General features: G+C 40.8%; 1 protein-coding gene across 8 annotated transcripts in view; it reads right to left on the bottom strand.

Annotated features, from left to right (window-relative positions):
* Window positions 1-17,688, bottom strand: part of ALK (ALK receptor tyrosine kinase) — a 309,718-nt gene that overhangs the window by 33,375 nt on the left and 258,655 nt on the right. For all 8 annotated transcript variants that reach the window (XR_013949459.1, XM_080587582.1, XM_080587583.1 and 5 more), the window contains exons 10-11: window positions 12,174-12,268; window positions 10,647-10,790 (exon numbers count right to left, since the gene is read on the bottom strand). Coding sequence is in view for 7 of the 8 variants with exons in the window: in XM_080587582.1 (XP_080443708.1) it covers window positions 10,647-10,790; window positions 12,174-12,268 (239 nt within the window). In the remaining variant the exon portion in view is untranslated. The remainder of the gene's footprint in view (window positions 1-10,646; window positions 10,791-12,173; window positions 12,269-17,688) is intronic.

Consider the following 17,688-nt stretch of genomic DNA (forward strand, 5'->3'; position numbering starts at 1 on the left):
CAAAGAAAACCAAAGCAAAATTTCACACGAAATGGAAGATGAGACTCATTCTGTCAGCTATCACAGTGATTTAACACTGTAGCATCCCAGTGGGCTAAGCCATCTGCACTGAAACATATGTTTAGTAATGCAGACAGGTAAATGTCTTCACTTGGAACAATAAGAAGCCATTTGGATGTCTCTGGTGAAGCATCAAAAATACTCCCAAGGGTAGAAGCAGATGACCTTCAAGGGTACAATACATCCAAAACTTGAGAGAATCAAAATGGAAAACTGAAAGTGATAAAACCTAGCACAGACCATAGCTTGTGCACACTGCTGCTATAGTTAAGCTTTGCATTTATGATTTACTCCAGTTAAATAAACCTTATTCCTTAAGTGTCTGCTCACCTGGAAGAATTACCTCTAGACTATCACACGTGCAACACAGAGCATGGCTGTACCTGAAACTGGCAGCTGTTGACTCTCACTGGGTTCCAGGTACAGGGGATCAATAAACTGTGTCTTATTCCAAAACTGTATTTAATGACCCTTTGTTTCGTTAAACAGCCCAACGTCCTGTCAGAATAGAAGAAAAGTGCCCTCATGCTGTAAACATTATGTCTCCAGACTTTGAACTGAGAAGCGTTGGTACTTTCCAGTTCTTCAGCAGACTAAAGGATGCTTACTTCCAGTGCAGAGGCAGTATCAGGGTAAGACCAAATAAATTTAAGATTAGTGAATGTGCATCTAAGCTCTTAGAACCTGACTTTTAAAGCAGAGTATGATAGGTCTAAAGAATCAAAAGCCACAGATATATTATGCATGTATGACATGACATAAGGAACCCGGAGATGACTGAGTACAGAAGGTACTACCTTAGATTTCAAAAGTGGTCCTGTTGTGTTTGCACAGTGGTATAAGCAAGGTTATATCTAAAGCCTCCCTTGTTCTGCAGCTGCCTTAGTCAGTGCTAGCAAACATACTTAATTGCTCAGTTCAGGTAGATGGTGGACGGGAAGGGATGAATTCATGTTCCAGAAGCAGTAGAGCTGGGCAGTGACATTCTCATAAAACATGGCAGGAGGAAGTCTGGCCCAAGTGAAGTCCATAGGCAGCTGATTTCAAAGAGCAAGGATTTCAGTAAAAGACAACAGACAGGTGTTGCATGAGCTCCTCATTTGTCACTGCTGCACTGACTTGCAGACAGTAGTCTTCCTCCCATTTATATTCACTTCCATATTTTTATACCAAAAGCTATTCCAACACATAGCAGTTTTGTTGCTGAATTTAATGGGACAGAATATGGCAGGAGAAGATGTTGCCCCTCATTTCAACATGATCAGGACAGATAGGTCTCAGTTACTGTTTTGGATACAGACTAAATCCTCACACTTTCCTCCCTCTTCTCTCTTAAGTTTCACAAAACCAATCCTCAATCTGCAGATACAACAGTAGCCAAAGGTCTTAAACCACTAACCTAGTATTAAAACAGACTCAAAGTAATCCCTACCTTAGATAACCCACCATTTCTTTTTTTAAGGTAAGAATAGACATTCATTCATCCCCTGTAAAGTCCTGGTTTTCCCTGATTCTAGAAATGACTGCAGCACATCTCATGAGCTCAAAGACAGCATTTACATGGGTTGCTGCCTGACACAGCGGTTTACAGTAATTCAATTTGCAGCATTATTTTAATCTCCAAAGACTAAAGAAGCAGCCCTGAAGTGAAACTCCTTAAGCAGCTAGGTGAGAAACACTGATGCCCAACCGCGATCTGCTGCATGCTGCATGGCATGCCTCTTCTTTGTTCTGCAGCGTGTGACAAGGTAACACTGCTGGCACTTCACACACACCTGACAGCAAAAAAAGCAGGATTCCCCAGTCTAAATCTTCCCCAACAACTAGCACATTTTGGAATGTTGCCCAACTTCATGCAAGTCACAGATGGCTGATTTCCAGAAGCAGCTGGGCATTCCCATAATGAAAACTACCAAGCAGCCAAATGCAGGGTCCCTAATATGTTCTGACTTTGGCAGTTGGAAGATACTAGCTGGGCTTAAGAACTGGAAATTCCTTTTTGGGATGTGGGGAAGAAAATAAATGAACATTGCTCTGAGATCAGGGTATTAAATTTCAGTGAATAATTTATACATCAGTTCATCTGACAGAATGCCTACTTCCACAATAAACTTGACAAAAGCACTATTTGGTCTGCTGTCTGTTCACCCACACATCTGCCCTCCTCAAGCCCCCCGGCAGTCTTCCCACCATACCACTAAGGTTCCAGGAAAAACATTGTGTAGGAAATGCTATTTGGGGTCTATTTAAATAGATTTTTAAAAATTTCTTCTTCCCACTTTTTATTCACAAATCAGATTTACTGATATATTAACACAGATACACACACACTGGTGCTTATTTTCTTCAGCAGATCAAGAATTCTTGTTTTCACACAGCTTGGCTAGATACATAAAATGCTCAGCAATTAACAGCACTGGAATTTAGATGCAGCAAAGAGGAGCGATGCCCTGCTTCTGCAAAGAAAAAGAACAAAACCCCATAAGACTTAAAATGACTAATTTATTTGAGGTTCTGACACAACTTGAAGCCCAAGGTAGTACTGCTGCAAATAATAAAAAACAACGAAGGGAAAACAGTGGCACAAAGCCTAAAGTACATTTGTACTGCTAACGCAGAAAACAATTTCCCTGTCACATACAGCATATAAACTCCATATCACCAAACAGCTACAGGCCTTTTAGCTACACTTCAAGGGCCTATAGGCATTAACTGGCATTTCTTAAATTAAGTTGGTTTGAACCAAGTTTCAACTTGTTCCAAGCCAAAGCTTTACTGTGATTTGAGAAAATCACAAACTAAGCACTGAGGTGCTGGAATTACTTTGGACTCTAGAGTAATGCACTAATGAAAGCATTGGTGCTTTCCGTGTGTAGGCACTGTGTAAACCACGTGTAGGCACTGTGTGGAATGCACTGCCACAACCTCTCTTCAGGCCAAGATGCTATCTTTACTTCCGCCAGATTAAAAATAAATAAATAAATTAATAAGGGTTATACGGCCTAACACTTTCAGGGGCACAGAAACCCCAGTTACTAAAATTATGGAAGCAACTAATCCCATTAATTGTCCCTCAGAGACTTCAGTATACTTCTTCCTCTAAGGCAGCTGTGAGTGAACATCATGCCACGAACGAGCAGAACACTTGCTTCATCTACGTGTAAAAACATTCACAAACTCCCTTGCAATATGTGGGCAATATGGCAAGTTAGAGGCTGACAGAATACTATGCATCTTAACCTTCGATAGCATTTGGCTGCCATTAGCATCGTGATATGTGTGGTAGGATGTACCTTTGATTCAGTGCATGAACAATCTCAGTTATGCACTGCCAGTAATTCCAGACTTGGTCTGTGCTAGAAGTCTGTAGACAAACTATACTGCAAGCATATATAACAAACATGTTTAGTGCTGTGAGGAAAGAAAGACCATTAAATTCTGCTTCAGGTTCTATCGTTTAATGGTGTCCTGTGAGCACTAATCTGAGATCACTATCTTTCCCAGGATTAAGTTTGCCAGACATTAACAGAACTGGGTAGGTTTGAAAGATGATGGCGATTGCAGAACTAAGTTTTGCTCACAGATACAGTCTCTGACTAGTTAAATGTGTCTACACAATAATGGTAAAGGGATGTACTATGTATGAGAATATCACACTATATATTAGGTAGAAATCAGTGAGTCTTGCTAACAGTGCTGTAAACAGTTACACAGGTATGACTAGACTAAGAGGAGGTTGTTTTTTTCAGTTATTTATGGAGTTACTACCTCTACCCTGTCTTTCCATTCTGTAAATGGAGAAGGCAATGGAAGATGTGGACATATTTTTCAGTTAAACAGGAACAGCATCTGCGCTAATGATGAATGTATGCCTCATTTGTCCTGAGTGTCATTTCAAAGAAATACTCAGAGCTTCTTTCTTGTCTGTATAGATTAATGGAACACCGTCTGGGCATCCATTGAGGAAATTATCTATGGTCAGTATAACAGGACAAGGGGTGACTTTGAACAGCGATGAGAATGGCTTGTTTCTTGCTACACTCTGGAACCAGAAACTAACAAAGCAGCATGAAGAAAAATATTTTTTTTTTCTCTTTTATATTTCATGTATATATATATAGTTTTCTTTAAAGGCTGCTTAGTGAGAGATGCTACTAACTTTTTGGATTTTTTTTCTGTTCAGAGTTGCAAAAGGTGATAGAAATGCATGTTGGATAACAGAGGCCATATCAGGAGGAGGTGGCAAAATCATTTCAAAATCTTTCCTGAGATTTATAGCAGTTTCTGCACAATTTAAACTGTTGCATTTTAAAGAGTAGTGGCAGCTTTCAATTTTAAGTTTAAAATGTGTTAACTACCCTGTTTATTTCAATTGTATGATTAACTCTGGAAAGCAGTAATTCCAATTTAACCGTTCCATGTTGGTTCTCAGTATTGTACCTCTGCTATTTTTAATCCTCTACAGAAAGCAAGTGTAAACTCTGCAATAAAGAAATTCATGACTACATAATCTGAAATCCCTCTATCCATCTTCAAACATTTTCTATCACTATTCAGAATGCTACTTTTGTTGGAGAGGAGGGTACTGAGCTGTTTGTTCACTGTGTTAATTGATGCTTAAAACAAAAATACAATTCTGCAGATACCTTTATTGCATTATGCCAACAGTTCAGTTAGTATAATTGCACGCAAAGAACAACCAAATGTAATTTTCTTTTACTTAATACTTGCTCTGCTGTTCCTTTCAGCTACTTCATCTGATTAACTAATGTGACTCAGAGTTCTTCCGAGAAACAGCTATGTAAGTACTTGTAACAGGACTCTCCCTGACAGAAAAGAAAATCCGTGCAGCCACTAGGTGCTGTGGGGAAAAGACTGGAGCTGAAGAAAAATTGTAATCCAGTCCAGAAAATGATTTGATGACAGTTTCCATGCAAGAAAGCAGGGTCACACAATGGCAGACTGGATGGCACAAAACATCACAATATTTGAGGGGGAAAAGCTTAACATTTTTGTTCGCTTTACAACACACCATTTTTGTACTGTATGACCTGATAGAAGTAAGTTGTCAGTGGGATTGATGAGAAGCTGAAACATCTGAACAATCTGAAAAAAGAGGCTATCCTCATGGTATTTACAGCCTACTCAAAAGCAAAAGAAAGCTTTAATTAAAGCTTGAATGCTCTGTTTCTTGTCTCCTTTTGCTTACTGAAAATCCTACTTTTTCTCTTCCCAATTTCCATGATTGTCATTCGTTTTCCTAGAGTTCCTCACTAGTGATCTCTGTCTATGCCTAAATTTCCCATATTATGGCCTTGTCTATAGAAGGAAATTGTATTGGTTTGATTTAAATTGGCTTTTTAATTGGTAGTTGAACTCCATGTAGAGAGATGCTATGGTCTGAGCAGCTTTCAGTTTTACTTAAACTAATACCCAACTGATATTAAAACTAACCTGAAGTAAGCTTGGTTTCCATCGAAATAAACACCACAAAACCTTTTGTACAGATCTAACTATTTCAATCAAAAATCCTAGTTACACTAAAGTTGCTTCAATCTTCTGGCATAAGAGGGCTTTCTTGCAACTTTTTTGCAGGCTTCTTCCAGAATCAAGTTTCACCTGCAACATTTCAGCAAGAAGCTGGCATTCCAGTGAGTGACATGTAAATTAACTGAAAAGGAAAGCCTTTGCATTGCTCTGTGGCCATCTATCTCATGGCCACCTTGCACTGCAAGTGACTGGGCAAAGTAAAACCTGCAGGGATTTTTTTTTTTGTGTGTGTGTCAGTACTGGTCATCATCAAGAAACTTGAGAGAGTAACACCATCATGCTATGTAGAGAATAAGACCATAACTGGGGTCTTATTCTCCGTGTAGTGTGTTCATCAGCCTGTGTGTTACACACAATAGTGTTTAATAGATCTCTGGAAACTTCAGGATCTTTTAGGGTGTGGCTGTGTTGTATGTTTCAAACCTTTTGCTGGACTCTTGTGTACAAGTCCTGGAGGAATGCCAAGCCATTGTGAGCAATGGTAGGGCTGAAGCAATTCACTGGGTACGGGCCTGAGAACAGAGAGGACAGGGACACTGGTGGTGATGACTGTTCATCACTTCTGCTGAAACTGGATTTCTAAGGCAAAACCAGCAGGTGCATGTAAGAGGTTGTTCTCAGTTACAAAGGAGCAAATCCAGCCCCTTACCCTTGAAAGCAATGGAACTTATTTGGATATACTGTCAGGTAAATAAAGTGGTACCTGTCTTTCAGATCATACTTCCTGCTGTGCAGGCTGAGCAGGCTCAGAGACCTGGGGAAGGCATTTTATTATCCTGTTGTCTCCTGAGCTATAGAAACAGCATTTTCTTTGTTTTAATATGATTTCTTAAGAAGGAAATACTACAGCCTGTGATCCATCACACAAGCCAAAGATCACATTAGCTGTAATTACTTTTGGCTGAGCTCATATCGGTCAATGCAGTCTTTGGGACTTCAGGGTGGTGCTGATCCTGTTATTTCACTAAAACAACAGTAAATATGGGGCCATGAAAGCAACGGCCTTGACAGACTCAGCCTGAGGTTTCTTAAATGCATTATAGGATGTAGAAAGTAACAAAATTAAATCTGGGTAAAATGCATAGCCCAGGGACCAAACAAGCATCTGCACTGTTTACTGAGAGCAGGGACTGAGAAACACAAAGGAAAAAGGTGATTTGGTATTGTGGAGACACTCAGAAACGTAATGACTTCCCATTGCAAGAAGCTGCAGCACAAGTTTGCTGATGTATGCCCTGCCTGCACCAAAAGGGCACAAACGGCAAAAAACTGCTGTAGGACTGATTTCAAACCCCAAGGGCTATAGACAATTTTTGACAGACACTTGAACAGGATGGAGGATCAAATGCAGAAATTAGGCAAGATGGCTTCAATATCACAGGAATTGCCTTGAACCTTCACCCAGAGTTCAATACAGATGATTTCTATTGCTCAAAGTACCTCAGTGACCTTTTCTTCTACCTCCATAGAATTTGACTCCCATTATTTCTACTTTTCAATCATTTCTTTAAATTGCATTCTCCAGATAGAACAGGGAATAGAAGAGCTAGATGTGTCCCATCATATCAGGCCTAGTGAGAAAAAGGAGGCAACAAAATTCTGAAAGAAGCCTATGGCCATACGATTTCTGGCCTAACACCTACACACTCATTTTAGATTAATTTTGTGTCCAAAGTTCAGGCCAATTTCCAATCTGATACTGGTATTTAATGGCTTTTATGTTACTAAAAGAGTAGGTACCCTGGATGGAAAACTGCAGCAGGCTTGGGCAACTACATTACCACATAAGCATGGACACTCCTATGGAAAATCCATAATCTACACTTGTGTGCGGATCCTACCTCAAGAAGACCTACCTAAGAAGAACACTGAAATCACTTGAAAAGTGGTTCCACTTAGGCAGGTAATGGAGGTACAGATAGCACAGGAGACATTTCAAAGGATCCACTAGGGGGAGCGGTGCAACAGAATTGTGCTATACCTATAACCCAGAGGTCAATACATCAAAACCATCCTCTGCTTCAGGCTTCTGAGTCCCCACTTGGAGTACTGCAGACACGTCTGGGACCCCCAGCATAAGAAAGATGTGGAACTTTTAGAGTGGGACCACAGCAGGGCCATAAAGATGATCAGAGGGCTGGAGCACCTCCTATGAAGAAAGGCGCTCTCTAGCTGGGGATGTTCAGCTTAGAGAAGAGAAGGCTCAGAGGGAACATTATTGTAGCTTTTCAATACTTAAAGGGGGCTTAAAAAACAGATGGAGAGCAACTTTTTGCTAGGTCAGATAATGACAGGAGAAGGGGGAGTGGTTTTAAACTAAAAAAGGGGAGATTTAGATTAGATATTAGGAGGAAATTCTTTACTCGGAGGGTGGTGAGGTACTGGCACAGGTTGCCCGGAGAAGCTGTGGATGCCCCATCTCAGGAGGTGTTCAAAGCCAGGTTGGATGCAGCCCTGGGCAACCTGGTCTAGTGGGTGGCATCCCTGCCCATGGGAGGGGGGTTGGACCTAGATGGTCCTTAAGGTCCCTTCCAACCCAAGTCATTCTATGATTGTACGATTGTGTGACAGTATGATCCTATGATATGCAAACAGAATTTAAGGGCCTTTTTGGAAAGTATATTTTTGTGACCTACGCAAGCTCATGCATTACACCTGTAACAGAGCTAGACACAATCTTGATAGCTAAATCATTGAATATCCTGAGTCAGAAGGCACCCACAAGGATCATCGAGTCCAACTGTTGGCTCCACACAGGACCACCCAAAATTCAAACCATATGTCTGAGAGCATTGTCCAAATGCTTCTTCAGCTACAACAGGCTCGGTGTCGTGACCACTTCCCTGGGGAGCCTGTTCCTGTGCCTGACCACCCTCTCAGTGAAGAACCTTTTCCTAATATTCAGCCTGTACCTCCAACGCAATTTTGTGCTGTTCCCTGGGTCTCATCACTGGTCACCAGAGAGAAGAGATGAGTGCCTTCCTCTCTGCTCCCCCTCATGAGGAGGCTTTAGACCACAATTAGGTCTCCCCTCAGTCTCCTCTTCTCTAAGCTGAACAAATCAAGTGATTTCAACCACTCCACATACATCTTGCCCTCTAGACCTTTCACCTCCTTTGTTGCCCTCCTTCTTACATTTTGGTATCCAAAACTGCACACAGTACTCGAGGTGAGGCTGCACCCATGCAGAGTAGAGTGGGACAATCCCTTCCCTTGGCCAGCTAGCAATGCCGTGCTTGATGCACCCCAGCATATGGTTGGCCCTTTTGGCTGCCAGGGCACGCTGTTGACTTACATTCAACTTGCTGTCAACCAGAACCTCCAGATCCCTTTCCTTCTCATGGCTTCTCTCCAGCTTGTCTTGTCCCCCAATCTGTACATGTATCCAGGATTGCCTCATCCAGGGTGCAGAATCTGGCACTTGCTCTTGTTCAGTTTCATGTGGTTGGTGATTGTGCAGCCCTCTAATTTGTTAAGATCTCCTTGCAAGGCCTCTCTACCCCTGAGGGAGTCAGATCCTCCTAATTTAGTATTATTTGCAAATTTACTTAGTATACATTCAAGTCCTGCATCCAGATCATTTATGAAAACATTAAAGAGAACCCTAAAGCACAGCATCCGCTCTCCCTATTTAATCCATCACTCCTGCACTTTTCTTGCTGCATGATGTTCAGAAGAGAAAATATCAACAAACTCTACTTGATGGCAACTCTTGGCCTACACTGCAGACATCAGCCTCCACCACCACAACTCACTTTACTAGAGCTCACTGGTTCAGGTACCAGCAGCTGCCCTGCTGAGGCTACTCTAGCTTTTCAAGCAGGCTTTGAAGACTGTGTTGAGCTTTTGATTGCACTGGCCAGACTGCTGCTGGTATCAGACCTGACTTAACACGAGCTCATGTATTTCAATAGTACACTGCAGGTAGGAGAGTGAAGCATAACGTAGAATAGAACAGATTTTAAAAAGTCTTTCTAAGATGGAAGAATGGGAGAGAAGGAAGAAGCACGAACAAATCCCTGGGCTTACTCACAAAGTAAAGGAGGCATATACCAACCACGCCCCTGTTCTCTAACTTAAGAGAGGTGGTATTTCAAATCAGCAGACATCTATAGCCCTATGTGAGGAGGAACAGCTGCACGCAGTGCTAAGGGTGGCAGTTGTAGCAAATGCATGCTTCTCTCTTGTAGTCATCCTTCATTTCCATGGTCAGCCCTGCTCCTCTAGATAGGTCTGGAGTGCTCCCCCAGGTTAGCTGTGGCCACCTGAACTGAATCAGGAAGAAAAACTGGCAAGGAAGAGGGAAAAGGGGTAGACTGAAATAGCAATGCTCCTGTTATGTGTAGCTCCTGAAACATATATTAGAATGTGTGGGCAAGCCTGGGAGAGGGAAGAGACAAATGCCTGGGAGACAGTGATGTGATGGGGAGGGAAAGGAAATCTTGCATCAATTTGTATCACACCACTACAACTAAGCTGGAAAGGGGAACCAGGGCGACAATCAAGTATACAAGACTGCCATTTCTGACAAAAATTATGTCTTTAAAATCAAGTCCCATGCTGTACTTTTTCAAATGGGGAATGAAGATATTACTGAAAAAAAAAAAAAGGAAAAATTTGAATTTTGTTATTTCAAAACAAGCTTATATTAACCACAGATGGGTGTTTAGGTTACCACATGCTGGACTCAGTTAATTTGGACACTTCGGTTTGATTCCTTCCAATTTTCAAATGATCATGAGATCAAATAAATCTGTCTTACAATTCAAAAGCAATCTTTACTTTAAGAAGAGCCTCACTCTGGTTCTTTTCTTTCACAAGCTTGCAATCAAAATCCAAGTAACAGTTAACAGCTAAAGGTAATTGTTTTCTACAGTTTTTTGTTTGTTTGAAAGAGACTTAGGAAAAGATCTGAGGAAAGGCTTTGGTTAAAAAGAATAAAAAGGAATCATATTGCTTTTAGCCACATTCAGTTGAAATCTGTACTTGTTGGAAATCTCTGCTGTCTGAGAATGCTTCTCAGATCAGACAGTTACCTGCTGGACCAGAAATGGGGGCAGTGCTGAGTTGGAGGTTTCCCAGAAGCTTTTGTTCCCATCCAAACTTATTCTTGCCACCTCTACTGGTAAGCAAATTGCTTGAGTCTGGGGTAGTACTTCGAGGTATCTTCTCTCCACTGACTAGAAAACAAGAAGTCACAGATTGATTATCACAGTGCTGAGTCAGCATGTAATAAAAAACTCAAGCTAAATTAACAGCTGGAGGCTTCTCTGCTGAGAATTAGAGCCTGCAGACACATGATATTAAAAGGAAAGGACAGATTGACTTTCCATTGCTGTAATGGGAACTGTGACAAATGAAAAATAAACAGGAATGGGTGGTGGACAAAACAGCAAGTGAATGAAGACACAAAACAGAAGTACAGAACAATCTCTAGCAAGTGCTTTTTAGCACTTGCTTGTTTCTCTTTTAGTCAGTAAAAATATGTATATTCTTTCTGAAGTAGACTACTTTTAGATCTCTTTAGAATACTGGAACCTGAAACTGAAGTGCATGGTACTTATGCACAGAAACCAAGATGTATCACTGCATAAACGGAAACACTCACAGCCCCAGACAGCACAAACTAACAAAACACAAAGCAGATGAAACTTTCTGACTGCTGTTGGATGAGGAAGTGGCTCAGAGGTTTTCAATCTACTAAAGATGACAGAAGTTGTAGCTTCAAGCCTAGGAGATGAATGAACACAGTTAAGTTCCACCGTTCAACCCAAGGCAGAGGTTTCCTGTGTTCACAGCACCAATCCTCAAGTAAGTTGTTGGTCTGAGGTATAGAGTGACAGATCATTGAACACATTTACAAATTAAGCATTTCACTATGCATGAGATTATGAGCTAGACACAACTGTTCAATAAAAATCTAAATGGGGTGAATCTGGCAGCAGAGGTATAGACTGGGCATATTTTAAAGGCTGGTTGATCACAAAGTTTGGACCTAAATCCATATTTTTCCCGAAAGTAGGAGAGAGGAGAGATCCTAGTTTCTGATTCAGACTAAAAGGCATGTCAGCCCAAATAAAAAAACACCAACAACCTTGTTCTAATTCAAATGTAGCATTGTGCCCAATGTCATTGCAAAGTTAGTGTCAATCACAGACTGCCTGTCTTTTCCTAGCCAGAGTCCAACTGTCATTCATTTTGATAACTGTCACACAGCAAGCCAGGTCATGTGGAACTCTATAATCACAGACTGGCTTCTGCATCAGCCTGTGCAGGTAGGTGATGCTACTATCTTAGCTGGAAACTGACTCTCCCACACCATATGTCTTACTATTCATTTACTGCCAAACTCAGAACCCATTCACTAGTCAGTTCTTCTAATAAGATACGAATCTGAACAGTCTCCTTCATCTTAGCACAAGTATTTCAGAAACATACCTTTTTTCAAGAGTCTTTTGAAGAGAACAACATGCAATCCCCTCCCCACAGTTTCAACCCCTCTCCAAGTTTCAGTTGCATAGCAAATAAAAGACAAACCACTTGCAGATAAAAGGAAAACTTACTTGTTAAATAACAGTCCAGACTAAGGGAGACATTGTCAAAAGCAATAATGGCATCAGATCCTTCTTCCCATGAAGCGATGATCTGAAACCAAAACCTGCACAGATTGGAAGAACAGGGATTAAAGTCTGGTAAAGGGATAAAACAGAGCTATTCACAACTAAAGCAGTTTTAGAATGGAGAAATAAAAAAAAAAAAAAACAACTTTTCTTTCACATACAAAAATATTAAATTGACAGAGAAAGCATCCTCACCCCTGACAAGCAAAGAGGATCTTCAGAGGGGAGCTGCACATGAATATAGGCAGAAAAATGAATATGGCCCCTTGTCCTTCCAGGGGCTTACAATCTGAAGCAGGTGCCAGTACTTGTGCTGGGGGGTGACTTCTGGCACCAAAAATCAGACACCTAAGGTGATTTTATTCCCACAAGTGTTTTGCACCCTAAAGTGCTAAGAAAAGTACGTAGGCTGGAGGTTCTGAAGTCATTTAGGAGTTTTTAAAAAGAAGCTGGCAAAAGCTGAAAGCAATTCAGTAGGTATTTGGTACTGATCGAGGAAGACAAGGATATCTTACAGTCCTGGAAGTCCCCCCAAAAAAGCTACAAACAAGCAAACAAAACCACCACCACCAAAAAAACCACGAGAACTGTGTAGTCCATAGGAACAACAGAACTCTTAATCTCCTTGTTGAAGCTGTGCAGGTTTGCCTTAAAACACTTCCATATTCTCATCTGGCTTTTGCAGGGAGTAGGCTTTTGCCACTCTGATGTTACCAAAAGAAAGATCACTGTAAATTCACACGCAGTGGTATTACAAGTCAACAGGTAGAGCAAAAATAATGTACAACCTAGTATTTCAAATCTGATAGTATACAGACCACAGCATTTTTTAGGGCATTCACGGATTTAGGTTTTCTCTTTGCTTAGTAAACGCATGTTCTCCTGATGCGTATCTGTCACAATTTGTAGGAGAACAATTTATAAAGCAACAGATCATGGCCTGGAAATCCGATACGATGCCAAAAGGTTGTATCAAAACTAGAAAAACATGAAGACAGCATATGATGCAAGCTGCAAGAGAATAAAAAATGTTATTTAAACCTTGTTCAGTTTTGTATCTTGATGTTTTACAGCACCTTAAGTTAGAGCTGTTTATGTGTTTCTTTAACGTACATAACTTGCTTATGGTTCCTACTCTAGATTTTGGATTTAAGATTTTAGCTAGAATGTGTATTCTTGCAGGTGTTTCAGTTTAGATGACAAGCTGATGAACAAAGTATTTTTGTGGAGCACTCCTATTTATTTTAAAAGGCTGTACAAATCCTGTTTCCTGCACTGCTGCAATAATCAAAATGCCAGCAGAATTTTCTTCTCACAGCTTGTAGTCCTTTATGTATGGCTTTTGGTCTAAAACATTTTCTCATCTTTTTGGCAGCTATCAGTATTCTTACATTAGTCTTGTTGCCTCCTACTGTTTTTAAAATCTACCTTTTACTTCACCAACAAACCAAGCTCACAAAAGAATAACCAAGTGACACACCTGTCACAGAGAACTGGCCCTAGTACTGAGCCCTGGGTGACTCCAGTAGTGACTGGCCTCCAACTGGATTTAACTCCATTCACCACGACTCTTTGGGCTCAGCTATCCAGCCATTATTTAACCCAACGAAGTGTACACCAGTCCAAGCCATGAGCAGCCAGTTTCTTCAGGAGAATGCTCTGGGAAACAGTGTCAAAAGCCTTACTGAAGTCAAGGTAGACCACATCCACAGCCTTTCCCTCATCCACTAAGCGCGTCACTTTGTCATAGGAGATTGAGTTCGTCAAGCAGGACCTACCTTTCATAAACCCATGCTGACTGGGCCTGATCACCTGCTTGCCCTACAAGTGCCGCGTGATGACACTCAAAATAATCTCCATGAGCTTCCCTGGCACTGAGGTCAAACTAACAGGCCTATAGTTTCCCGGGTCTACCCCCTGGCCCTTCTTGTAGATGGCTGTCACATTTGCTGGCCGCCAGTCAACTGGGACCTCCCCTGATAGCCAGGACTGATGATAAATGATGGAAAGCGGCTTGGCCAGCTCTTCTGCCAGATCTTGGTGAGTGGCTGCAAAATGGCAGCGACGCCCGATTTAAATGGCCCGCCGCTGACGCTGCTGGCTCCGCCTGCGCCTCATCAGCCTCCCTTACGAGGGCTGCCGGGCCCTGGCGGCTCCCTTGGCTGCCTCGAGTGGCCTCAGTGACGGAAAAAAAGCCCAACTGCCTCGATCCCTCCACTCCACCACAGAACGCGTCTGCCCCAAAGCCGATCTTGGCAAGAGATGGATAAAAAAGAAGAGATGGATACTTCTGTAAAGGCTACTGTGCATCTTTTTTTGTACTTGCAGGCAACTGAATACTTCTGAAAATATTTCTGGGCAATTTCCTGAGTAGAACATAAGCTTCATGCTGCAAGGTGTTAACCTTTGATGGTCATGTCCTACCTCTCCAGACAACAAAAGGTTGTTCTTACATGAATTATCAAACGGTCAGCCCCTCAGAGCAGGAAAGTGTGATACAAAACAGTATTTCTGTCATGGAGGAGAATGCCATCTATTTGCCCATACAAGAATGCAATAGGTTGCCTTTTACTTAAGCGAGAGCCTTGCCAGTTTCAACTGCAGGAACACTGGGACCAGCACGCATAAGAAGTTTCTTGAAGTTCACCAGGGATGAAAAAACTGATAGGAAAGACCCCAAAAGACAAGAATCATGTGAATGTCAAGCACTGTCAGGACCACCAATGCTGCTCTGGTTGCCTGTTAATCTGTGTTTCTTTTCCTTTTTCTTCCTTTTCCTTTTCCTTTTCCTTTCCCTTTTCTTTTTGTTCTTGTTTTAAACATTAATGCAGGTTCAGTACAAGCCTTCTCTTGAGACCAGAGTTTCTGCAACAAATAGTTCATCTTTTTCTCTTCTCCAATTTAATGCCGCTATTAATTTAGAAATATGATGTCTTTCAAATTCCACTGAAACATGATCATCAGTTAACCAACATTTCCATCATTAGCTTTGGTGGTTCTAGCTTAATGGGCTAATTAAGGGAAATTTAATCAAAACTGAAGATGGAAATGTCACACATCAGTGAGAAGGAAAAAAAAAAAACACATAGATGATCTCATTCCCTTCCCCTCCTTTTTCTTCCTTCTGTTTGATCCTATGCTTACTGAAATCAATGAACCAATTCCCACTGACTTTGCTAAAGCTGATACCAAAACATCAAAAAGCATATGTTACTGTGGTGACTTAGTGTAATGCTGTAGGTGACAAAATCTCACTGGTATTTTCACACAGCTCCAAGTGGGCTATGCTGACTATGCATCCAATACTTGAACTAGTACCTATACAGCACGTATACTGATCCACCACACCATATACACATACTCACTGTTAACACAGACGCTTTGGTGGATGGCAATGAAAGACCATTCCTGAAGGTAAATATACAGAAGCAGTAAAATTAGTGCTGGCAATCTTATCACTGCTTTGTTGTTTATTAAATTCCAGCAACATCCTCACATGGAATGCAATGTTATTCTGGATAACTCTGTGTTTGTAAGATAGATTTCTTCATAAGAATCAAAATATGCCTGCTATGAAGGGTTTTAATGACTTGGATATCAGAAAAAATGTTACTTGAGGACTGGTGGAAATTACTTTTTTTCCGTCTCTTCTTCTATCTTATTTGAATCCAGCAGCACAGATAGAAAAAAAAAGTTCTTTAGATGTCTGCCAATTGGGAAATACAAGTTATATCCAGCAGAACTGAGTATCAGCTGAGCTGTAAATGGAACTCATACAAAGACCCCTTTTAAGAATAAAAAATAAAAATTAAAAAATTAATAAACTGTTTGAAGCTTATGGGAAATGTGGTACCAGGTGGGCAAAAAAATAGAAATAACAATTCAAATCTCCCCTTTGCGAACATCACCTCAGTTGTTTGAAGGATTCAAGTTTTACTTAAATTTAAAAAACACTCAAGGGTGACTACTGATCAAATACCTCAGAATCATGGATAAGAAGTGCCACCAAAAGCATAACAAATTGTTTTCCTTTGGTTTGTTTCTTTGGCCCAACCCACGAAATTAGAATACAGATGAACAGTTCTTTGAAAGGTAGGACCAAGCGTATTCCAATTAAGTTAAATCTGACACAGAAACAGGACAATAGTGAACCTTCTGGACTGTAGTCCTCTCCAGTCCTCATGATCTTTGAATCCTGGGTTTTATTTCAGGATGATCAGTATTTGAGCTTAAGGACATCATCTTGGGTTTTCTGTTCAGTTCAGGTTTTCTTTTTCCTTACTTACATTTTCCTTGATCCTAACAGAAGACTGTTAGCCCCCAAAATATCTGGGGCTTATCTAAAAGGGAAATATAGAACCAAAAGTATGAAAATACATCTGTAATTATTTTGGTATAGCCTCCATGAAGACAAACTGTTTTGCTTATGTCACCTATCTTTAGGTGTTCATTTTACACAGAAATGTTAGGTTTTGGGTGTATTATGTCCTTTCCTATGTGGGCAGAAATAAAAAGCATTCTCCTTGAATGGAGTACCTCAGAAAGCTCATTTTATGTGAATTCTCTGCAGCTCCCTCCCTTCAGTAGCAACTCTGAATTCCACCTAATTTTGTCCCTAGTTCATATGGACAGTTCAGGTTTCCATTATCCAGACCCAGGCAGCTGTCTTCATGCTATTATTTTGGAAAGGTTCATAATAATTATTTTTTTCTTTTTATCATAAAGACAAGGATTATTGAACAAGATTGAATATTCATCTCCCCTGTAGTCAATCTCCCATGAAGTGACACAATCACATTGTACCTGTATGTACAGATGCCATTCTATAACTTGTAATGTTTTGCCTCTGATGGAACTGATTTCTCTTTCTACCTAGCTAAAATAATTGTGGCTGAACTTGCTTGAGATTGAGGTACTTACGGAAGAGAGTTTCAGGTCACTAACCCTTATTACATTCAGGTCCCCACTAACTTCCCTGTTAAAAATGATGCATTGTTAGCTCACCTCACAAATGACGTACTATTTGGGATAGAAGACATATTTAGGTGGAATGAAATTATTTGGAGAACTACAGGCATATTAACCAAACTCAGTTACAGTGACAGAATTGCCATGTAGGAAGTTACTTACTAGCCAGTAATAAAGGTTGTGTTTCAAAGGTGTTATTAAGGGCAACCATGCAGAATATATACTTGTACAAAATCTATCACAGGTACACTGCACACACCATCACCGAAACCCACTTTTTCAGATTAACAGAACAGCCATCACCAGAATAATTCTATTTCAGAAGGAGAACAGTATCAGACATAGTTAATGCTACAAAGCAGCAGGAATTTGGGGTTTTATAATCATGGCAGAGCCTTTGAGATGACAGGTCCACTGGGGCCTGATGGGACCCACCTGTCTTCATGGGGGAAACATTTCTTAGCTCATAAACTGGTGAGACCGATTGAGA

This window comes from Anser brachyrhynchus (assembly GCF_964034855.1).
Source record: "Anser brachyrhynchus genome assembly, chromosome: 3".
In the NCBI taxonomy this organism is placed as follows: domain Eukaryota; kingdom Metazoa; phylum Chordata; class Aves; order Anseriformes; family Anatidae; genus Anser; species Anser brachyrhynchus.